The sequence below is a fragment of the Eptesicus fuscus genome, chromosome 22 (genome assembly GCF_027574615.1).
Source record: "Eptesicus fuscus isolate TK198812 chromosome 22, DD_ASM_mEF_20220401, whole genome shotgun sequence".
Taxonomy (NCBI): Eukaryota; Metazoa; Chordata; class Mammalia; order Chiroptera; family Vespertilionidae; genus Eptesicus; species Eptesicus fuscus.
The window spans coordinates 41,978,011-42,002,908 of record NC_072494.1 but is presented as its reverse complement, the minus strand read 5'-3'; the positions used below and the strand labels follow the sequence as shown (position 1 = coordinate 42,002,908).

General features: G+C 47.3%; 1 protein-coding gene across 1 annotated transcript in view; it reads right to left on the bottom strand.

Annotated features, from left to right (window-relative positions):
* Positions 1–528: 528 nt before the first annotated feature.
* TMCO1 (transmembrane and coiled-coil domains 1) overlaps positions 529–24,898 on the bottom strand; it is a 30,106-nt gene continuing 5,736 nt past the window's right edge. The window contains exons 3-7 of the mRNA XM_008153104.3: positions 24,312–24,371; positions 17,964–18,010; positions 15,940–16,007; positions 13,844–13,988; positions 529–1,028 (exon numbers count right to left, since the gene is read on the bottom strand). Of these exons, the coding sequence (XP_008151326.1) occupies positions 930–1,028; positions 13,844–13,988; positions 15,940–16,007; positions 17,964–18,010; positions 24,312–24,371 (419 nt within the window). The 3' untranslated portion in view covers positions 529–929. The remainder of the gene's footprint in view (positions 1,029–13,843; positions 13,989–15,939; positions 16,008–17,963; positions 18,011–24,311; positions 24,372–24,898) is intronic.

Sequence of the window (24,898 nt, the reverse complement as noted above, 5' to 3'; positions counted from 1 at the left end):
GCTTTTTAACTGGAAGGGGACATGCTATCCTTCCACAGGCCGAGCAGCCAGATCATGTTTGAGAGAACGGCGCCTCAGGCTGGGCATGTTAGCGCCAATGACTCAGTGACGGTCTGCTTGGGTATCGGTCAAATGGCTCCTCTCCACATTTTTTCAGGGCAAGTAATGAAGAGAACTGACAGGGAGGCTGCTGTAGGCCTGAGTGCCTCCCGCGTGGACCCTGCCGTCACGAGGCAGCTTTATTTCTTCTGTGTGACATTCTTGCCAGGGCCCCTTCGTGGGGGCCCGGCAGGCTGTGCGGGCGGGGCACCGCTGGGGCGCCCACAGCTACCCCGGGCGCCCTGCTTCCCTTCCCTTAGGGTTTCCGCTTCCTATGACGGGGCGGCTGTGAGTGTGGAGCAAATGAGCAAACATCTGAGCCGGGGCAGCGAACGCCGCGTCAGCCCCGCTGGCAGTGCTTCCCTTCACGTCCACATTACCGAGACACGTGGCGAAACGAGACAGACCGCCCTTGTAGGTGAGACAGTGAAAATTTTGGCCTCTTTATTGATCACAGGTCATAGATTTGGCTTAAAACCCCACACGATTAAGAGTCCTAACTAACTACCGGGAAACTGGACTTTCCTTCCTGACCGCTAAAAGCTCCGCCGCCGGCTTCCTCGGCACACAGCCGTCTCGCGTCGGTCCCACGGAAATGTTCGTGTAAACAAAAGAAGACGCTTTCTCATCACAGACGCCCCTCCACTTTCTAGTGGACACGCTGCCGACTGGGTCGCTGGGTGCCGTGCGCGGTCCATCACATCCACAAAGTCCAGTACAAAGCGAGGAAGTGGCCCGAGGGCCAAGGCTGCCGGTGGTTCTTGCTACAAAATAGTTGCTCCTCTGATTTGAAGACCTTAAAAAGTGGCAGGAATTACAGGTTCTTGATTTCAGGAGAACTTCCCAGAAGGAGGTGGAGGGCCAAGAAACCCACCTGCCTGCTTGGTGGCAGCTCGCGAAGGGGCAAGGCCGAGAATCTTCTGGATGTTCTGAGGAAAAGGAATGAAAGCGGGTTTTATTTTATTTATTTATTTATTTAAATATATTTTATTGATTTTTTTACAGAGAGGAAGCGAGAGGGATAGAGAGTTAAGAACATCGATGAGAGAGAAACATCGATCAGCTGCCTCCTGTACACCCTGTACTGGGGATGTGCCCGCAACCAAGGTACAATGCCCTTGACCGGAATCGAACCTGGGACCCTTCAGTCCACAGGCCGATGCTCTATCCACTGAGCCAAACCGGTTAAGGTGAAAGTGGGTCTTAATATGAGTTACAGAAGTGCCTTCCACAGCCCCCCAGGAAGAGACACCCCAGCTGAGAGTGCCCTCATGACCGCCAACAGGATGGCCGCTCTGTGTTGTTGTGAAGCCTGCAATGCGATGGGGATCACAAAGCCTCTGGCCTGGCTGGACTTCAGCCCACTAACCCAGTGGTCGGCAAACTCATTAGCAAACAGAGCCAAATATCAACAGTACAACGATTGAAATCTCTTTTGAGAGCCAAATTTTTTAAACTTCAACTTCTTCTAACGCCACTTCTTCAAAATAGACTCGCCCAGGCCGTAGTATTTTGTGGACGAGCCACACTCAAGGGGCCAAAGAGCCACCTGTAGCTCGCGAGCCGCAGTTTGCCGACCACGGCACTAACCAAAGAAGCTGCTTTTGTCAAGTTCAGAATCACAAAAAGAGGTGATCTTCTGTTTTATTTTTATTTATTATTTTTTAAAATATATTTTTATTGATTTCAGAAAGGGAGAGGGAGAGAGAGAGAAAAACATCAATGATGAGAATCATTGATCGGTTGCCTCCTGCATGCCCCCTACTGGGGATCAAGCCCGCAACCCAGGCATGTGCCCTTGACTGGAATCGAACCTGGGACCCTTCAGTCCACAGGCCAATGCTCTATCCACTGAGCCAAACCAGCTAGGGCTGTTTTATTTTTTTACTAGAGGCCGGTGCATGAAATTCATGCACTGGTGGGGGCGGGGGGGAGGGCAGGGAAGGGTCCCTCAGCCTGGCCTGCGCCCTCTCACAGTCTGGGAGCCCTTGGGGGATGTCCAACTGCCACAGAGGTGGGAGAGGTTCCGGCCACCGCTGTGCTCACCAGCCATGAGCCCGGCTTCTGGCTGAGCAGCACTCCCCCTGTGGGAGCGCACTGACCACCAGGGGGCAGCTCCTGTGTTGAGTGTCTGCCCCCTGGTGGTCAGTGCATGTCATAGCGACCAGTCGTTCCGCTATTTGGTCAATTTGCATATTAGCCTTTTATTATGTAAGATTTTTGTTTTTGTTTTTTTCATCCCCACCCGAGGATACTTTTCCATGGATTTTTAGAGAGAGCTGAAGAGAGAGGAAAGACAGAGAGAAATATCGATGTGAGAGAAACACATCGATTGGTTGCCTGACCAGGCCCCGGGCCTGGGAGGAGCCTGCAACTGAGGTACATGCCCTTGACCAGAATCGAACCCGAGACCCTTCAGTCCACAGGCCAACACTCTATCCACTGAGCCAAACCAGCCAGAGCTGACCTTCTGTTTTAACACAACGTGTTTTAACACTCCAGCTACTTCTTGAAGAGGCCTTGCCCTTGATGCGGGTCTGCTACCTGGAGTTAGTCACTGCTGCACCATCTAAGCAGAAACTGAAATATTCCGATTCCATTTCTTCAAAAGAACGAGAGAACTTAGAATCCTGCCAAGGAACCTGAGTCCAGAACCCTCCTGGGTTTTGAGCACTGCCTCTCAGCTTTCTCAGATCCTCACTTACACCTGATTCAATAGTTTTTTTAAGAAACTCATACTTACTAAACTAGTTCTCATAAAAACGACCATTTTATTCTCAGATCTCATCAGTTAATATAACATTAAAGTACAGGAATCCAACAAGTAAGCCAGCATAAACAGTTTGGGGACAGACACAATCATGGAAGACAATGACTCAACTGTGGGAAAGACTGGGGTAGGCGGACAGACTCGCGAGTGATCCTGGGGGCAGGGCGTGACGGGGACTAACAGGGATTCTTCAGGAGGGAAGGGAGGGGCTTTGACTCGGAGAGTCAGTGAGCATCAGGTGCTACAGTTCTAGAAGAGGGTGCTACAATCCCGCGCATCCGCACTCATCACTGGACAGTCCCTGAGGGCCAGCTGTGCGTGAGGCACTGCAAGATCCCAGAGCCAGCCGCCCTGACCTTTCATCTCTAAGAATGCTGACCGATGCAGACGTGTGTATATTTGAGATAACCCCGGTCAGATTAAAACAGAATGTAACAGAATATGAAGGTGACCGTAAGAATTCATTGAATTACATTGACTGTAAATACTTCATTGATTGATTTATTCACAACACTATAGCTCATGCTTCACATTAAAAAGAAATCTGGAAACAAGAAAGCAAATCATTTGTAGATCGGGCTACTCTTCTTTAGAAAATCTGGAAAACATTTGTACTATTTTCATAATAAAAACAGCTCCACATGTCCACCTCTGTAAAATCCATTGGCAAAGCAATGAGAAGACCCAAAATACAATGTCATTCATTTCCAATTGCTTTTAATTAGTAAATATTTACCCACCACCTACAATGTATCCAGGATTAAGCAAGGCATTATGGGAAGTTACTTTAAGATAAAATTTGACATAATAAGACATTACCAGATTAGCTGCTGATAAACACGCTTGTCTAGTCAACAAACACAATAGTACAGTCTAGACAAAACAGCCGCACTCCCTGCTGGGTTATTCTGTAGAGACGGGGTCAATTAAGTGAGTCGTTATCATTTAGAGATAAAGGCCAGTAAAGCCTCTGGTGCCCTTTAAGTTACGAGCTGACTGATCTACAGAAGACAACAGAGGCTGCTGTGTGGACAGGGGCAGCAGGCGGGAGGGAAAGACTAGGGAAAGGAGAGCCACAGGAGCACCCTTTCTGAAGGGCAGACTGCTGACAGTCTCACGTACGAAGGGGAAACGTAACCGCTGCTCCAGACGGGAAAGCCTGACAGGACCCGCAGAGCCACACGATGTCCGAGCCCAGGCACGTCAGCAGCCAGGCCTGCAGGGACGGAACCCGGGCAGCCCTGAGCTTTGTTCTCCTTGTGACTCTCGCTAGGGCCCCGCTGGGGACACTAAAGTAAGTTTGTCGATGCTCCATTACTCAAGTTTTTGTGTTTTAATACAAATTGTTCTACAAGAAAACAAAACAAAGCACAAATTGCTCTGCAATTTCCTTTAGGGAAATTCTGAACAGTCTATTTAAATTCCTACACTGGACTCTCACAAGTGAGCCAGGTCTCGGGATGGTTTTTCCTGGATAGAAGTCCCCCTGCTCCCTGTCAGTGAAGCCTCTTCCTGTGAAACACGTGGAGGAACTCGCCTAGAGCCTGCAGACGCAAGAGGCCAAGGTGCAGGGCCGTCACGCTCTCTCCACCGTGGAAGCAACAGCCTACATTTCTGTGCACTTTCAAGTTTACAAATAGTTCTAAGGACAGATGTGAGTCCTCAGCCGTCCTCACCTTCGAGATGAGAAAGGGGAGGCAGAGAGAAGCACAGTCAGGAGAGAACTGACCGACCATCCAAGCCCAGCTGACCCGGTGAGGACACTTGTCTCCAGCAGGTCCGATCTCAGCAATAAACAGCCTGCAGCAGCCTGGCCTATTTGTTGTTGTTAATCTCCACCCGAGGACATTTTTCCATTGATCTTTTTTTTATTTTTTTTAAGAGATAGTGGAAGAGAGGGGGAAAGGCAGAGAGAAACACTGATGTGACAGAAACACATCGATTGGTTGCCTCCTGCACGAGCCCTGACCAGGGCCCCAGCCAGGGAGGAGCTTGCAACCAAGGAATGTGCCCTTTTCTGGAATCAAGCCCGGGACCCTGTGGTCCTCAGGCCAACGCTCTATCCACTGAGCCACACTGGCTAGGGCCTGGCCTATTTTTTTTTTAAATCACAATTTTGAAGACTGTGTATGAGCACACCACTGTGAACCTAAACTTGCTCTAAACACAAGGTCTATAAAAAACACATATGAACACTGTAAGAATATACAGAAAGTAACAGTTGTATTAGTAACAGTAGTCTGCCCTTTTCTTATTCCTTGTCTCCAACTTTTTGAAATATCGCTGAACAGGATAATTTAAAACGAAGACGAGTTTTTCTAAGCACTGCACATGATCTTCTTATTTACATCCTCACAACTCCATGAGGAGGCTTTCTAGTACCCTGGTGTGCAGATCAGTAAAAGGCACCGCTGTCCGTCAACACTCCCTGAGCATCACCCGCTGAGCCCCCCTCCCTGAGCATCACCCCGAGAGCCCCCCTCCCTGAGCATCACCCGCTGAGCCCCCCTCCCTGAGCATCACCCCCGGAGCCCCCCTCCCTGAGCATCACCCCCGGAGCCCCCCTCCCTGAGCATCACCCGCTGAGCCCCCCTCCCTGAGCATCACCCGCTGAGCCCCCCTCCCTGAGCATCACCCGCTGAGCCCCCCTCCCTGAGCATCACCCGCTGAGCCCCCCGCCCTGAGCATCACCCCCGGAGCCTCCCTCCCTGAGCATCACCCCCGGAGCCTCCCTCCCTGAGCATCACCCACTGAGCCTCCCTCCCTGAACATCACCCCCGGAGCCTCCCTCCCTGAGCATCACCCGCTGAGCCTCCCTCCCTGAGCATCATGCCGTGTGGCAGGGACGTGAGGGCATGTTACCCTCTACATCTTCCAGTACCTCCTCCATTTTAAACTTGTCCTGAGTGTGGACCCACGTCCCTCAATGCTCCTCCTGAAGACCATTTTTCAAGCCTATGTAATTAGCAAGATTGAGTTTAGAAACGTGAATTCTGCTAGAAGACAGGTGTGTTAACATAGTATAAAGATGATGTAGAACACTACTAAGCACAGGTTTTAGAGAAATATAAAACAATTCTTTTGAATTTCTGCCCAGTCCTGTGTAACAGGGTCACAACTGAAGAGTGTGTGTCAGAAGGAAAAGCATCTTCCTGTAGTCACACCTTGTGTTGGCGGAAACCCAGAGAAATGCCACTGCAGGATCTGCACTCCTTCCTCTTTGCAAAGGCAGGACCAGTGCTGAAGAAGAGGAAGTGGCTTGTTGCTCACTGGACATTTTGCGAAGAACCAGGTCACTGGCAATAAACACATTCTGCTAAGTTTCATTCCTTAGTCATTTAGCTAAAATAACTCAGCCATGGAAATGGCCGGTTCACTCTTTGTCTCACTGGCAGCTGGCAATCAGGCTTCTCACAACTGATTACAATTGCTCATCAAGTTCCCATAACACAGAATGCAGAGGATGCAAAAAAAATTCTGGACCAAAAATATATCAAAGTTTAACCATCACTGGATGGAGTTGGGGCTTACTCATATTAGCGATGACAAAGGAGTCAGTAACCCTGACAACAGATTAACACAAATTATCCTAAGAACAGAAATAAGATATTTTAAAAAATTAAGTAGAGCCTCAGTGTCATATTGGACAATACCAAAAAGACTAACATATAGCTAGAATCACAGAAGAAGAAATAATGGGCCAGAAAAAAATATTTGAAGAAATTATGCCTGAAATTTTCTGAGATTTAATGAAAGTCTAGGTAGGATAAAAAAAGTTTTTTTAATTCTACACACATCATAGTCCCATTGCTGAAAACCAAACTCAAAGAGAAAGTCAGAAAGCAGCCAGACGGAAGTGACCTTATCTACAGACATACGTCGGACTTCTCATCAGAATTAATGGAGGCAAAAGATAGTGGAAAGGCATGTTAAGTTGCTGAAAGGATTAAAACAAAAACAATAAACCCAGTATATTGTAGCCAGTGAAAATATCCTTAAAGAAAAAAGATTTGCTGTGGAATCTAATGAACAAAATAAAACAATAAAATAGAACATCCCCGGTAGTGGGTGCGCAGGAGGCGGCTGATCGGTGTTTCTCTATCATCGATGTTTCTAGCTCTCTAAAACCAATAAAAAAAAATAAAATAGAACCAGAGCCTGGCCAGTGTGCTCAGTGGTTGAGCGTCAAACTCTGAACCAGGAGGTCATAGTACGATTCCCAGTCAAGGCATATGCCTAGGCTGTGGGCTCCATCCCCAGTAGGGGGGGTGTAGGAGGCAGCTGATCAATGATTCTCATCATTGATGTTTCTATCTCTCCCTATCTCTTCCTCTCTGAAATCAATAAAAGTATATTTAAAAAAGAAAAAGAAATATAGAGACTGAAGCATGCAACAGACTGACGTATTTCAGAGGGAAGCGGGGAGGAGGAAGAGAGTAACCAAAGAACTTATATGCAAAACCATGGACACAGACAATGGGGTGGTGAAGTCCTGGAGAGGGGGCGGGGTGGAAGGGGTCCAAGGGTGGACATTTGTAATATTTAAGCCACTATGTGTCCATAGCATGTTTTTCTCTCCAACACCATATTGTAAACACACACACACACACACACACACACACACACACACACACACGACCAATCACACCCTACAATTACTGTGGGTTTGTTCCCATTGTGAGCTCCACAAGATGAGACACCCTTGCGAATACATCAGAGAAGAATTCTTGCCATGGTGGAGAGACTTGCATCAATGTTCAGCCATGACAGGGATCATCTGAATGAGCCTGACTCAAGCACTGGGCAGTTCTCATGGAGCAGCTCAGATGACGCCTACACACTCTGTCAATCAGCCGTCGGCATCACCAGCGGCCGTGAAGCCCACCACCACATGAAGACGCCTGCCTGCAGGTGAGCTGCACTGGCAGTGAAGACTTACCATCTACGCCTTAGTAAAGTGGCCACAGTAACGACGAGGCCCGACATGGCAGGAGATCTTCCCTCGTTCTGATGACGTTAAGAGGTGCTGACATGACATAACCAGAACCTGTTCTTACACATATACAGGCATATCAACATCCTGGGCCTCCCTAGGAGAGCCAAAAGTGTAAGAGGAAAATAAGGTGTGTGCACCGTCATCTCTGTCCTGACCACACACCTGGTCTAGACCACGTTAGATTCTCACTGATACCTTTTCAGATTATAGTCTTACACACAAGAGGTTACATATATTTTTAAAATATATTTTTATTGATTTCAGAGAGGGACAGAGAGATAGAAACATCAATGATGAGAATCATGGATCAGCTGCCTCCTGCACGCCCCCTACTGGGGATGGAGCCCACAACCTGGGAATGTGCCCTGACCAGGAATTTGAACCGTGACCTCCTGGTTCATATGTCGATGCTCAACCACTGACCCACACTGGCTGGGCCACATGAGGTTATATATTGAGAAAAAAGAGAAGAGACGCTTTGTTCTGCATTTCCTCAGAACCATGAATCCTTCTGGATTTCACAACCCCATGGATCTACAAGAATAGACTTGTCTCCCCCAGCTACTGACAGGTAGGTTCACTTGGATTTTTACTGAGATGAGACAGAGCACTTTATACAGAGATAACCATTCACCCAAGCCACTGACTCACAACAAGGACAAAAAAAGCAAGTGCCTTAATTAAGGAGTTAAGGAAATGCCTGCCACCACCCTGGACTGTTATTGACACCTCTCAGGGAAGCTGGCGGACCTACTGTTTCCACCGCTACAAATGCACACAAAGGAAATAGCTGGGGTGTGAAGGTCAAGGCAGCTAATTGTTAATCACCAGACGTTAAGGAAGTAAACAAAAGGAGAAAGATAAAATGAGCAAAGGTTATTACATTTATTTTCAGTTAATACGACATGTCATGTTTTAATCTGTGAAAAGGAACACTGTCCTATCTTGGGCTGGGAACAAATATCAATTTTAAAAACACCCCCAGGATGCGGGTGGGAGGAGAGAGTGCGGCCGTAGGAACAACTGTTTCCGTTCCAGACTGCCATCTGACGGTCACACAAGGGGAGGCTGCCATGGACCCCATGTCACCTCTGTGAAAACAGAGGCTCCGAGAGGCTACAGGACTCCCCAGGACACTCGGCCTCAGTGGGAGCAAGATTCAAACCTGCAAATGCTGCAGTTCCTCAGCCTCACAATGTGCTCTCCCTCTCCCGACCATATTAAAGTAGAAATGGGGCTTCAATTCCATTACACAGGGCAGGACAAAAGGTGGTTGACAGTTGTTCATATGGAAAACAATGCAATAATTAATAAATAAGAATATAAGAATAAGCGATGTTTCACATATTCATAACTGTAAACCTACTTTTGCCTTATCCCAGTGGTCGGCAAATTGCGACTCGCAAGCCACATGTGGCTCTTTGGCCCCTTGAGTGTAGCTCTTCCACAAAATACCACGGCCTGGGCGAGTCTATTTTGAAGAAGTGGCATTAGAAGTTTAAGTTTAAAAAATTTGGCTCTCAAAAGAAATTTCAATCGTTGTACTGTTGATATTTGGCTCTGTTGACTAATGAGTTTGCCGACCACTGCCCTATCCTGTACGATCAGCGTAATATTATTTTATTTTCCTTGAAAGCTCTTAAGTCAGTGGTGAACCATAGACTCAATAACATCCTAGAAAGGGAAAATTACATGCAATAGATGAAAACCAGACTCACAAACACTTCGTTTAATCTTTGATTAATTTACTTAGAATAACAGAAATAAACTTAGATGTACTTCTATGTTCTCATATTCGATAGTGATATTTTAAAAAGTGAAGCTACAGGTGGAAAATTAACCTTTTTCTTTCAAAAGAAACAAGCCCCATGAAGGCAAGGACCATAACCACATGTTGGTTTGTCTACAACTGAACACGGAGCTCCTGGCACAGAGCCTGGTACATGTATGTGCTCAATTCTGTTGAATGAATAAATGAACAGACAGGGAATCATTACTAATTTGATCACCAGTCTTATGGACAGGGGAAAATGACAGAAGCAGATGGCTACCCTTAATTCAGCCTAATGTCACTCCTCCTGGTAGCAGGGAGCATTCCTGTATGAAGGGGCCAGCAGAGCTCGCTGTTTAATCAACCTTCACAGGCAGTAGAGGAAGTGGGTTCTGGTTGACCTGTAGACAGGTTATTAACTATACGTGTAAGTGTAGTCATAATCTTTCACAAGTAAAAGACTCTGACAAACATAAATTCAGGAAACCTGGTGGTCAAAGTATACAGTCCCTTCAGGGGACACTTTATTTTATTTTATTTTTTCAATTTTTTTAATTAAGGTATTATACGTGTACCTATCTTACCATTGCCACCCCCCATCCCACTCCCATATATGCCCTCACCCCCCAGAGTTTTGCATCCATTGGTTATGCTTATATACATGCATACAAGTCCTTTGATTGATCTCTTATCTCCCCCACCTCTCCCTAACCCTAGCTGGTTTGGCTCAGTGGATAGAGCATTGGCCTGTGGATTGAAGGGTCCCAGGTTCAATTCCAGTCAAGGCACATGCCTGGGTTGCAGGCTTGATCCCCAGTAGGGGTGTGCAGGAGACAGCCGATCAATGATTCTCTCTCATCATTGATATTTCTATCTCTCTCTCCCTCTCCCTTCCTCTCTGAAATCAATAAAAAAAAAAGTTTATTAAAAAAATCCTATCTAATAAAAGAGTGATATGCAAATTGACCATCACTCCAACACACAAGATGGCTGCCCCCATATGGTCAAAGATGGCTGCCCCCATGTGGACACAAGATGGCCACCACAAGATGGCCAGCAGGGGAGGGCAGTTGGGAGGGACCAGGCTTGCAAGGGAGAGCAGTTGTGGGTGATCAGGCCAGCAGGGGAGGGCAGTTAGGGGTGACCAGGCTGGCAGAGGAGGAAAGTTGGGGGCGACAGGGCCTGCAGGGAAGGGCAGTTGGGGGGGACCCAGGCCTGCAGGGGAGAGCAGTTGGGGGGGACCAGGCCTGCAGGGGAGGGCAATTAGGGGTGACCAGGCCTGCAGGAGAGGGCAGTTAGGGGTGACCAGGCCTGCAGGGGAGGGCAGTTAGGGCAAACAGGCTGGCAGGGGAGCAGTTAGGCATCAATCAGGCTGGCAGGGGAGTGGTTAGGGGTGATCAGGCTGGCAGGCAGAAGCAGTTAGGGGCAATCAGGAAGGCAGGCAGGTGAGCAGTTGGGAGCCAGCAGTCCTGGATTGTGAGAGGGATGTCTGACTGCCCGTTTAGGCCCGATCCTACCGGGATTGGGCCTAAACAGGCAGTCGGACATTCCTCGAGGGGTCCCAGATTGGAGAGGGTGCAGGCTGGGCTGAGGGACACACACCCCCATGCACAAATCTCGTGCACTGGGCCTCTAGTAAATAAATAAAAATAAAGACACTCTCCTGTGCTCTATTCTAATTCACTGTGAGAGGACTTCCCCATTAAAACAAGCAAGGCCACGCCCAGTGGTGGAGGGAACCACATAAAATATATATCGTTTCTAACGTGCATCATAAACATTAACCTGAATAAATGAAATTATGGTTTCCACTCACTGAAACTAAAAGATGAGAAATGACTTGCATCTTTTAAAACCCAGCCCCAAGCTGGTGGTGAAGTGCTGGGTAAAAGGGTGCAGCGGCTGCACAAAGCCATCTGGTGACTCCTCCAAAAATTAAACATGGAATTGCACTGTAACTCAGCAATTCCCCGTCTGAATATAAGAACTCGGATGTTCAAAGGTGGAAACAGAACCTTGACCGGTTTGGCTCAGTGGATGGAGTGTTGGTCTCTGGACTGAAGGGTCCTGGGTTCAATTCTAGTCAAGGGCACATGCCTCAGTTGTAGGCTCCTTCCCCAGCCTGAGCTGGGGTGCATGTGGGAGGCAACCATATCCTCCAGTGAGGATTAACAACAAAAAAGTGGAAACAGCGTAAGTATTCATGGACAGATAAACAAAATGTGGCCGGTTCATCCACACAGTGAAATAGTATTGGCCTTTAAAAAGGAAGGAAATTCTGAAATGCTACAATGTGGATAAACCTTAAAACATTATGTCAGTCACAACAGGACAAAAATATTATATGATCTATATATATAAAAGCCTAAGCGACTGTTTGGTCAACCGGTTGCTATGTTTTGCACTGACAACCAGGGGGCAGACACTCAATGCAGGAACTGCTCCCTGGTTGTCAGTGTGCTCCCACAGCGGGAGCACTGCTCAGCTGACTGACGGGCATCAGATGCAGGGCTCATGGCTGGCCGCCACGGCCCGGAGACCTCAGCAGAGCAGCAGCGAGCCTATGGAGCAGCGGCAGGCACCGCGGGGCCGGGATGAGCAGGAGCGGCAGGCAGGAGTGGCAGGCGGTGTTGGACTGCCGGGTTCCAGCCTGATTCCCGCAGGCCACACTGAGGGACCCCACCGATGCACGAATCTATGCACCGGGCCTCTAGTTTTACTTATATGAGGTCAAATTCACAAATATGGGTAATCAAATTCATGGAGACAGAAGTAGAATGGTAGTTGCCAGAGGCTGGGGAGGGGACAAGGAGAGTTAGTGTTTAATGGGGAAGATTTCCATTTGAGATTTAAAAGTTCTAGAGACAAAGATTGGTTTTACAATAATGTGGACTGTACTTTATATCACAAAACGGTACAGTTAAAAATGGTTACAAGGGTCAATTTTATGTCCGTTTTCCCACAATAAAAAGATTAATAGCTGTAATTACACAGGCACTTTAAGAGACACACAAACTAAGAAACCACTACCTTAAAAAAAGTTTCAGAGGAAAGGAGAAGACTATTAATGAAAATAACAAGAATAACTCTGAATCACTATGAAGAAGACACGGAAAGAATCGTGTTCAAATTCACTGCAAGGTCGACTGAATGGCAGTATGTCCAAACACTGAGCAACGCCCTGAAATATAGAATTCTTGAACCCGAGACTTTAATTAATTAACCCGTCACTTTTTAAAAATATATATTTTTATTGATTTCAAAGAGGAAGGAAGAGGGAGAGAGAGACAGAAACATCAGTGAGGAGAGAGAATCACTGATCGGTTGCCTCATGAACGTTCCCCACTGGGGATGATCCCCCAACCCGGGCATGTGCCCTGACCGGGAATCAAACCGTTACCTCCTGGTTCATAGATCAATGCTCAACCACTGAGCCACTTCGGCTGGGCACCCCTGTCACTTTTTAAAATCCCACCTCAAAAGCACTTCCCTCTTTGGCCCTTCCTGCCTGAATCCCCCGCTGACTGAGTGGTCTGTCTCCCAGGCTCCCTCGGCCTCGTTCATTCCCTCAGCCCTCGTTCATTTCCACTATGAATGTCTGGTCCTGTGGTGGCTTGATCTCAACCATGAACAACTTAGAGTGACCAAATCATTCCGCTCACTTGTGCATGCAGTGACAAAGGCACTGGTGTACAGCAAAGAAGAAATCACAGAAGGAAGGGCAGCCCACTCCGCACTCCTGTACCTTCAGACAGTTGCCCCGAGGAAGGAGTCTGAGAGCTCTGAGGACGCGTGTGGAAACCACGTCTGGTTTTCCAGCCACTGCCCAGTCCTAAGGCTCAGTAGTCTGGACCGCACACATTTAAGGCAGCTCTAGATGGCGCACTGGAGTTCTAAAACAGAACCTGGGGGGCTGCAGAGCAAAGGGGACACATGCAGTGTTCCAGAGCAAAAGCTAATGCAGGGATGAGAGTAAGGAAGGATGCACAGTCACAGTGCTTAACGACGGGTCACATTCTGAGAAACGCATCCTTAGGTGATGTCCTCGTCATCTAAACATCAGAGGGCACCTACACAAACCTAGATGGTGCAGCAACTACACACCTAGGCTCTGTGACATACCAGTGTCATACATGCGGTCTGTCACCACTCCCGAGTCTGATGTGGCACATGACTGTCCATGTTGACAGTGGGCGTGGTCACTCACCTGCCGAATGGACATGGTGCAGAGGATATACAGGAAGATGAAGGAGCAGTCTGTGGTGTCATCCCCCAGCAGATTGCGATGGGACAGTCCTTGGATGTAGGAAAGGGGCGTGAAAGGGAGCTTTGCCACCACTCTGCCATCAAATCTGAAAAGGAAAAAACAAAGATGGTTATTTTTAGAAGCCTGACGAGCCTCTTAGTTCCCAAGAAGAATCTGGAACAGAAATAGAACTTTAAGTCTTTTGATCTTTAAAAAACAAGAAAAGGTGCTATTCTAAAAAGAGACCTGACGCACACAGAGATAAGGAAGGATGTAAACTGTTCCCGTCGATCTTTTTCTAAACTAGTGACTCTTAATTTTTCAGTATCAGGATCCCGGCAGAGGTTCGAAGCCCTTCCTATAGAGTAGCCTTTCAGACGTGTGCGCGTGTGCACATGTTGGCTGAAACTGTAAGGCTGTTTAGTGCATTGTGTTCATGAACAATGCTAAGGAGGGGAATCGCATGAATATAAGGCAGTATTACTACTGGCAGAAATGGCCAGTTATTTCCTAGTCAGTCTACTTCATTAGAACTCATCTGTACATAAGACTAAGGAATAAATCAAATACTGAACTTCAAGCAAAACAGGACCCAAAATTGCAGTAATCACACAATAAAGCCAAGGCCAACAAGAAAAACTACACACACGCCACTAAAGCTATAAAAATACCATTTTAAAATCACAAGTGTGAGTGATGGAAGGAGACTTGACTTTGGGTGGTGAACACACAATACAATATATAGATGATGTATTATAGAATTGTATACCTGAACCTATATAATTTTATTAACCAATGTCACCCCAATAAATTCAATAAAAAAGTAAAAAAAAAAAAAAATCAGAAGTTTGAGTACTTAGCACCTCTACAGTAAGCACTGAGCCAGAATGTGGCAAGGTTAAGAATACACGAGAAAGGAGTTGTACCAATGAAGCATACTCGTCAATACTCGTTCAGTGTTCAGTTTGTCTGTTCATTCACTGTGATATGCACCCAAGAAATGAGAGAAAGCATGGCAGTGAAAAAAACAACACTGAATTTAAGATTATATGCTAGAAATTACGAGACTTCTGGAAACGGGCAAGTTGTTGAATATTCCAAAGGTCCTTCACTAGTTAAGGGGAAATTCTGCATGAAAACCATCAGACACTCTCTGGCCCCTCCCCTAGGCAAAAACAGTCACTTCATCTTCCCCCTACTGTACTCCACACACACATTTCTGTTATAACATCCATCATGTATCTGTCTGCCTTTTCTTCCCATACAATGTTGGTATGGCCTGTTATATAATACCTGGCACCATGCTTGGCACAAAGTGGCACTTAACAGATGGGAAGAGAAGAACAGACTGGGTGGGGGGTGCATTTACAGGGAGAGGGAGAGACAGACAGACAGACATGAAGCCGGGGAGGAAGAGTAAGAGAAAGGTAAGGAAAGGTGAGGGCAATTCCTATCCTCGTGGGAGGGTCCAGTGAGCTCTGGGGTGATAAGTGGTGCCTGTCATCTGGGCCCTTGCCCAGCCCGTTAGAGCAGCTCCGCCCTTACTCCAGCCCACCCGTGCTGGTCAGACACAGTAATCTGGCTATCATTAACGAGATCACAGTTAAAACTCTACTTTAAGAGTGAAAACATCTTTATATGTCTACCCTCCCTTTGAAGGCCCCACAATACCCAGTCTTTGCCTTGTACATAAAACATCCTCACTATTAAGAGCATGAAAAAGTTATCATATAATTGTATTCTATCAAAATTCAATTTCCATGATTTCGATAACTGGGTTGGGGTTATGTATGAGGATGTCCATGTCCTTAGGGAACACACGCTAGTAAGTTATGATAAAGGAGCATGAAGCATACTCTCTAATGACTCAGAAAAATACAGAAATCATGTACTATGAGGACATACATGATATGGAGAGAGAGAAAAAGAGAAGGTGAATGGGGCAAAACATTAACATTTGTTAATCTGGATAATGGACATATATTCTTGTAACTTTTCTGTACATTTAAAATATAAAAATACAATATTATCACAGAGCAACAGTTAGGGATACTCACATGGAATTGAACATCCCCATCAGGGCAGTAAAACAAAAGCCAATTGCAAACATGGATTTCATTCGAACCTGTAAGGAGACCGACACACTGTCATTTCACACTGCAGAGAAACCACCGCCGGAGCACACCCGAGTTGCTTTCATGCCATTTTTAAAGGAGCCCCTTTGCCGAACCCGGTTTGGCTTAATGGATAGAGTGTCGGCCTGTGGACTGAAGGGTCCCAGGTTCAATTCCGGTCAAGGACATGTACCTTGGTTGCAGGCACATCCCCAGTGGAGGGTGTGCAGGAGGCAGCTGATCGATGTTTCTCTCTCATCGATGTTTCTAACTCTCTATCCCTCTCCCTTCCTCTCTGTAAAAAATCAATAAGATATATTTTTTAAAAAATAATATATATAAATAAATAAATAAATAAATAAAAATAAAGGAGCCCCTTTGCCAGAAGCTGTCTGCCGGCTACCACCCCACCTGCAAGCCCTCTCTTGGCCGTGTGCTGGGGAAGTGCTGGGGGCCAGGAGACAGCACAGGGTGGGAGGGACCTGCAAAGGGACAGGCGTGGCGAGCAGCCATCCTCGGGCCTCACGCTCACTCCTCCTGCTGGAATGGAGAGCACAGTGCCTGGCGGTGCGGCACAGTGGACCTAGACGGCTGCCTGCGTCGGTGACATCCTGACCTCAGAGCTGCCTCCAGCCCAGGACACCACCTCAGACTTCTGGAGCAAGTGAAAACCCTTTATCTGCTTAAGTCAGTCAAGTGTTGTTACTTGAAGCTAACTTCTTTCTTAATCACTATGTCATAAAATATAAATAAACCAAAGATTACAAAGATGTAAGCTTAACAATAGTTGTGTCTGGACCTTTATCTATCTCTTTTTACAGTAGTTTCCAAATTTGCTATGGTGAATATGTAGTAACTGTGTCAACAGCAAAGCTTTTTTTTAATTCTCACTGGAGGATGTTTGTCCATTGATTTTTAGAGAGTGGAAGAGAAAGGGAAAGACTTAGAGAAACATCGAGGTGAGAGAAACACATTGATTGGTTGCCTCCTGCACGAGCCCCGACCAAGGCCCAGGCGGGGCGGGGAGGAGCCTGCCAACTGAGGTATGTGCCCTTGACCGGAATCGAACCCGGGACCCTTCGGTCCTCAGGCCGATGCTCTATCCACTGAGCCAAACCAGCTAGGGCAGTGGTTGGCAAACCGCGGCTCGCGAGCCACATGCGGCTCTTTGGCCCCTTGAGTGTGGCTCTTCCAAAAAAATACCACATGTGGGCACACACATATAGTGCGATTGAAACTTCGTGGCCCATGTGCAGAAGTTGGTTTTCGGCCTGGGCGAGTCTATTTTGAAGAAGTGGCGTTAGAACACTCAACGGGCCAAAGAGCTGCATGTGGCTCGCTAGCCGAGGTTTGCCGACCACTGAGCTAGGGCAAGAAAAGCCATTTTTAAAAAATGCACCTCTAAATTAGAATCTTTCTTAATAAGAATTTCAAGATAAAGATATATAGCAAAGGGCTCTCACTAAGCAAAAGATAACTGTTGGAAAGTTAGAACGTCCTACGTTAAAAATACAGAACTGAAGTGAAAATGTGGGCACGCCATGTCATAGTCTGCCGACGCCTCAGACAGACATGCTTGGACAGACTGTGTGTGCTCTTTATAAACACGCAAACGGACAATGAAATCACTATCCTCACACGTTATGGTGAGTCTGCCACTCAGAACAGAGGCTCTCGCAGAAGAGGCAACAGCGAAGGCCCCTGTAACACTCCAACCCCTGTGCTGGGACGACCACTCGCCAGAAAACCGAAGGTGCAGCATTAACGTAAGAAGATAAAGATAAGGGGAGCCATCCCCGGAGTGAGGTCCCAGCCCACAGCCACTGCACTCGGGTGGCCCAGGAACCCCCACGATTATCTGCAGCCTGCAGCCTGTGCAGTTCTGAAAGGTGAGTGTGGAGTACCTAACGCAAATGTTTTGCTAAAAAACATTATGTTTACAGGGAAGTTATATTGGGGACCCTCACCATGGACAGGTCTCTGTTGTTGTTCTTCAGCTTCTCTTCTTGCCTCTCTGAAAAGAAGTGACGAGACAGTTAATACACAGAGTGCTAAGCACATGGTCCGGGTTAAATCATCACTGACTGGAGACACAAACACACCTGTTTCACTGGCGCTTGTTTCAATAAGACCAGCCGAACACCTCGCACATGATGCACTTTGTACTAACAGAAAACGCACATGCAGCAGAGCACCAGAATATTTCAATGAAAGAAAGAAAACTCTTTCAAGTTTAACTTTATTTTAATGTTTTTATTTTTTTTTTAAAGAGAGAGGAAGGGAGAGGGATAAGAGACAGAAACATGGATGGTGAGGGAGAATCACTGATCGGCTGCCTCCTGCACCCCTCCCTCTGGGGATCAAGCCTGCAACCTGGGCCTGTGCCCTGATCTGGAATTGACCTGAGATCTCTTGGTTCCTGGGTCAATGCTCAACTGCTGAGCCATACCAGCCGGGTCCAAGTTTAACTTTTTAAAACTGCCTCTGGTACTGTTTTTGTTGTTGTTGTTGTTGTTGTTCTCCTACAAATGGACCTTGAGAGCTTGTTTGGAGGTTCTAGCAGGGGAGCGCAGCTACTCGTATACCCTTGACCGAAGACCGGTCCTCTCCTCTGGGGGGAAGGTCGTCCTCTTCGACCGAGCGCGCAGCTTCGGGAGGGACGCACATGGATTGGTGCGGGAGGAGGGGGACACCCGCCTAGCCAGCCAGATCAGCCGAATCAACCCTGGCGATCAATGGGTGACAGATGTCGCAGCCAGATCGCCCTCACATCCTGCCTCTGGTACTGTTTTAACGCTGTACATGAAGAACCACTCTTGTATTACGTCAATAGGAACCAATGAAAAAAAGGCAGGTATCCCACGACAGTCCTGCATTCTGAGCTGTCTCGAATGGAAGACCAATTAATAATATCCCTGAAATGTCATGGCGATTTGCCATGGAGAAGAAGCAAGATTTAAATTATCTGTCTGATGCAGCCTTCTTTTGTGGAAAATAGCACACAAAGGCGTGGAACGAATACATAAATTAAATCTCAGCAATGTCCCACCATAATTCCAAGCCTCTAGGAAAGGAGACCCCCCACACTCAGTCAAGGGTCAGAACGCCTGCCCTTCTGTCCCCAGCCATGGGCTCTGCTGAAGGTCAGCATGGGAATGTTCCCAGTACTCCCCTCCCACCACTGTTGACCTGAGGCAACCAGTCCATGACTCCGGCATGAAGATATGAGCTGAGCTTGGCCGGCATGGCTCAGTGATTGAGCGCTGACCTATGAACGAGGAGGTCATGGTTCGATTTCAGTCCAGGTTTTGAGCTCAATCCCCAGTGTGGGGTGTGCAGGAGGTAGCCGATCCATGATTCTCTCTCATCATTGATGTTCCTGTCTCTCTCTCTTTTTCCCTTTCTTTCTGAAATAAATAAAAAAATATATTTTTAAAAAACGATGAGCTGAGCCCATTGGATTATTTCTCTCAACCAGCCGGTGTGGATCAGTTGGTTGAGCGTCGTCGCATTCACCAAGAGGTTGCCAATTCGAATCCCTGTCAGGGCACATGCCCGGGTTGAGGGCTCGACCCATGGTGGAGGGCATGCTGGAGACAGCCGATCAATGTCAATGTTTTTATCTCTTTCTCCCTTTCTCTCTCTCTCTAAAAATTAATTTTTAAAAATATATATCTAAAAGAACTTAAATCAGCCCTAACCGGTTTGGCTTAGTGGATAGAGCATCAGCCTGTGGACTCAAGGGTCCCAGGTTCGATTCCGGTCAAGGGCATGTACCTTGGTTGCGAGCACATCCCCAGTGGGGAGTGTGCAGGATGCAGCTGATTGATGTTTCTCTCTCATCGGTGTTTCTAACTCTTTATCCCTCTCCCTTCCTCTCTGTAAAAAAATCAATAAAATATATTTAAAAAAAATAAATAAATAAATAAATAAATAAATAAATAAATAAAAATAAAAGAACTTAAATCAGGAAATCTTAGGAAATTATGTCAATTAACTGTGGGAGCAGAAATAGAAAAATTACAATATAGTGCTGGCTCTCAAACTTCAGTTTACCTATGAATTGTCTGAGAAGCTTATTAAGAAAGCAGATTCCCGCCCTGGCCAGTTTGGCTCAGTGTATAGAGCGTTGGCCTGCGAACTGAAAGGTCCCAGGTTCAATTCCAGTCGGGGGCACATGCCCGGGTTGTGGGCTCGATCCCCAGTGAGGGACTTACAGGAGGCAGCCGATCCACTATGATTCTCTCTCATCATGGATGTTTCTCTCTCTCTCTCTCTCTCTCTCTCTCTCTCTCTCTCTCTCTCTCCCTCTCCCTCCCTCTTCCTTCCTCTCTGAAATCAATAAAAATATGTTTAAAAAAGAAAGCAGATTCCTGGGCCGCATGTCAAGATGGTGATTCAGTAAAGCCTGGGACTCAACTCAGCCCCTAAGTTTTAACAAGTGTCTGGGCCCTACTGACGTGGTGGCCACCGAGCCGTGTGAGGAGTGCTGGTGCAGAAAGACCCCAGGACACCAGAGGCAGGTGAAGGCAACAGGCGCCTGCTAGACGAGCACCACCGAGGCCACGGGGCAGCGGGACCGCAGGAGAGGGAGAAGCGAGTGTTGGCAGCGGAGCCCTGACGACAAGGAGCCCCCGGCGGCCTCACCTCCAGGCTCGCTCGGCCTGACACAGTCCTGCCTTCCTGGAACCAGTCAGTTCAGCCTTTCCGGAGGCTGGATCACATATGCCCCTAAAATGCATCCCTCGTTGCTTCAGGTAACACGGCTGCAGCCCCAGAGTGAAATCAAAGCCATGTCCAAGAGTAAACCAGTTCCTCTTCTAGGAAAGGGAGGTGGAAAATAGCCACAGCCCTGCAGGGGAAGTAAGAACAGGGCCACACAATCCTCCATGGCTGTGCAGGCGCCTCGGTTCCAAATTACTGGCTCTACCCGCGCTCCATCAAAGAGCCTCCCGGGTAACGTCCATGGCGTCTCTTCCCTGGGCGCGGGCACTGCCCACCAGCCCCCTACTGAAATTGGCTCCTTCCAGGGCAGAATCGTCCCGCACAGCCCAGCCAGTACTATGCATATTTTTGTAACTGACTCAAATGGGGACTGTGAGCAGAGAGAAAGGAGCAGAGCAGCACGGTGGACGCAGTCAGCACAGAAATGCGGGATCCACACCCCCTCTGCCGTGCTCACCAGCAGCCGGGCCGGCGTCCATCAGTTCAGTGTCCACAGGTAACAATCAATGAGAAGCACTGCTCTTCTTAACATTGAAAACTAACAGGTCAGAACGGCCACCATTGCCTGTAAAAGAGCACCATGGGGTGCTCCGGACTACACTCTCACGAATACCGCGAGTAGGACTCCCGAGGACAGAAGCGTTACCAAGTCCAAAAGAAGGCAGCTTAGGTTCCAGATTTCCGAGCGTCGGGCTGAATCTAAGAGTAAAACTTACAAACTAGAAAACGGATAGGTTGTTTTCCTTGTAAGCAGTGCCTAATAAATATTATGTCTTTAACTCCTGAGGAGACTCTGATACTCAACTCTTCATAAATATTATTTCTCTTCACTCTTAATGATATTCTTTGGTGAGCAAGCATTCAAGGCCGCATTCCATGTTAAGATAATGTTGAGTTTAGATCCTGTGTCATCGATTGAAGGCAAAGCTACTTGAACTGTCCATGTTCAAGGTGTCAGTTGCTCCCCTAGCCTGCGCTCCCTAATCTACCCAATCTGGCTCCTGCCTTTACCGTGCTGTGCCACAGAAATCACTCTTGCTAAGTCATCAATAGCCTCCATTCTGCCCCGCAGGCACTTAACACCCACCTTCAGCCGCTCCTGTCCCTGAAACTCTCCCCTCAACCTCCCCTCCCAAACTGCTCGGGCTGTGCCTTTGCAGAGCTCCACTCCCGCAGCCCTCAGACACTGTTTCCTGAGGACTCTCCGCCCGCAGCCTGGCTTTTCTTACTCTAGACAGTCTCCCTGTGATCTCATTTACCTGGTGGACTCGATTACCACTTAGCAGCGTATGATTCTCAAATCTCCTTGTAGCCTTTACCTCCCTGCCAGCTCCACAACCATCCACCCATCCACTGTGGACCCACTGTCACACAGCACGGCAAGCCTTACATGATCAAACCTGAAATCTCTTTCTCTCTCTTTTTAAAAAAAATTTGTATTGATTTCAGAGAGGAAGGGAGAGGAAGAGAGAGATAGAAACATCAATGATGAGAGGATCATTGATCGCTGCCTCCTGCACGCCCCACACTCGGAATCAAGCCCGCAACCTGGGCATGTGCCCTGACTAGGCATCGAACCATGACCTCCTGGTTCGTAGGTTGACACTCAACCACTGAGCCACACTGGCCAGGCTGAAATCTTCTCTTCCCCACCCCAATCTGCTCCTCGTCCAATACTTCTTCCTCCAAACTGGAGATCTGGGCTCCTCTGCCCTCTCTCTGTACTTCTCTGATATCCGCTGAATCTAACATCTACTCCAATCCCACGGCCCAAGTGCAGGTTCTTGCCACTTTTATGCCTGGGGTACTTAAAAAGCCTTATGACTTTCCTACTTCCAGAACAATCCCCTCTCCAGTTTATACTCCATGCTGCTGCCAGAGTTGTCTTCCTTAGAATCTGATGTCAAGCCTGTTTACATCCCTTAATGGTTACAGGAAGCCCTCTGGAGGCAAGTTCAATGCCTTGCCCTCCTGACCTAAAGGCTCCTTTCTCCAGCTCCTCTGCCTGTCCTTCCCACAGCTTCTTTTATCTGTTATAGTAACCCCCTCCAGTTCCACGTGTGCTTGTGGATCCCTCTGTGCCTAGGGCACGGGGCTTATTAGTGCGGAGTCTGCAGTGACGAAGGACCAGGCTGTAGCCCTGCTCTGCACCGACTTCACCCTCATACCACTCAGCACTTCAACCGCAGTCTCCCGTCTATGAAAATGAGGTAACCCTTCACAACCATGTGCGTTGTTAAGAGAATTTAAAAGTATGTAAAGTGCCCGGCTGGAGTGGCTCAGTGGTTGAGCATTGACCCATGAACCAACAGGTTACAGTTTGATTCCCGGTCAGGGCACATGCCCAGGTTTTGGGCTTGATCCCCAGTGGGGAGCATGCAGGAGGCAGCCGATCGATGGTTCTCTCTCATCACTGATGTTTCTATCTCTCCCTTCCTCTCTCTGACATCAATAAAAATATATATTAAAACAAATAAAAGTATGTAAAGGGCTCACCTCAGTGTTGCAGAGAGTGACTGCTCAATAATACTGACCAGCACTTCTGTTTCTATTTTGATTTCACTAACTCACACCAAAGCTTCAAGACTCAGCTAAAGCATCAGCTCTTCGCGAACACCTGACCCTGTAGGCTGGTTTGGAGAGACTTTCTCTTTGCTCTCAGGACACTCAGAATGTGTCTCCACAAACACACAGTGCTGCCCGGGTCTGTTCGCCGTCTGCACAGACCTAAAGGACAGAGCCGCCTCTGCCTTGTTTCTCCAGTGCCGACCAGCGTGACCGACGCGCACAGAGCGTCTTGCCACGGACCCAGACGCGCGGGCCACGTAGAAACCCTGCCCCGGCACTGAGCTGAGAAGCTGCCTTGGTCCCAGAGGGGACCAGGCAGAGGCCCACCTGGCAGGACTCCCTGCTGGGATGGAACAGCAGTGCCCTGGGTACAGAAACATCGCTTCTGAACCAAATACATGCTTTTCCCGTATTTCGGAGTTAGGAAGCATCATAAGTACAAAGCACATCTAGTCATTTACAAATGGTCTCTTTGGAACAGAACTACATCCGGTAATTAAATTCTACAACACACTGAAAAACCGAAGTCACGTCATTATCTTCCAGACGATATAAAAATTCCTCAGCAGAAAATTTCCGGTCCGTGGTGGGTTTCCATCACCAGCCAATTCTCAGTAAGGAAGCCACGGCAATAACACAAGTAGCTCAGACTTACTAGCTCAGACTTACCTGGAAATAACCATTTCAGGCATTAAAAATAATGTGCTTTTGCAAACTACAAGAAGAACCCTCAGCAAGTTCAGAAGCCACAACTGTCAACATCATTTACTAAAACTGAAATTTTGAAGTGAAGACCCAAAAGGAGCAACTGCCTGAACATGTCCCACAGAACGGTTGAGAGAATCGAGTAAGAGAACATAGCAAGTGTTCGGTGAACCATACAGTCACACACACGCACGCACAAACACACACACACACACACACGAGTTACCACGGTCAGCATCTTTATATAGCATCATCACCTGAGAATTTAGTTCTTCCAAGAAAACCTAAATTTTGTGTAGACCAATAACTCATCTTACCTATTTTCTTTTTCTGTTGTCGGCCAGCTGACTCTGTTATTGTTTCCTTCTTCTTTTCCACTGTAAACAACACAGTAACACAGCACAAATTAATTGCTCATTGTACTAAAGAAACAAAAGCTCCTTCCCATAGCTGAACCAATGGAAGAATCTTACAAGAAAGTTACACGCTGACTTTGATTATGATCATGATTAAGTCAACTGGTCTGCTCTCACACCTGCTGACAGTAAAAGGTGGACACAACATTCTAAGACTAAAACAGCAATATGGTAGCATCTTTAATCAAATACCCACGAAGGATTGTAGAACACAGTCATAATCTAAACAATGAGTTTTCAGACCATCAGTGGAGGGTGACTGCCTCAGGGACAAGAGTCCAAGCACATTTCGAGTTCTGCTCTCATGTAACTATGGCTAATTGTAGTCACATTCTCATGTTCACTACAGAAGATAGGACCCACTCATTCAGCTATTGGCTGCCTACCTAACGGGCACTGTTCTAGGGAGATAAAAAGATAAGTCCAGTAGGAGAGATAATGAAGTAACAATTATAGTCTAGAAAACAGGCAAGACAGACACACGCACT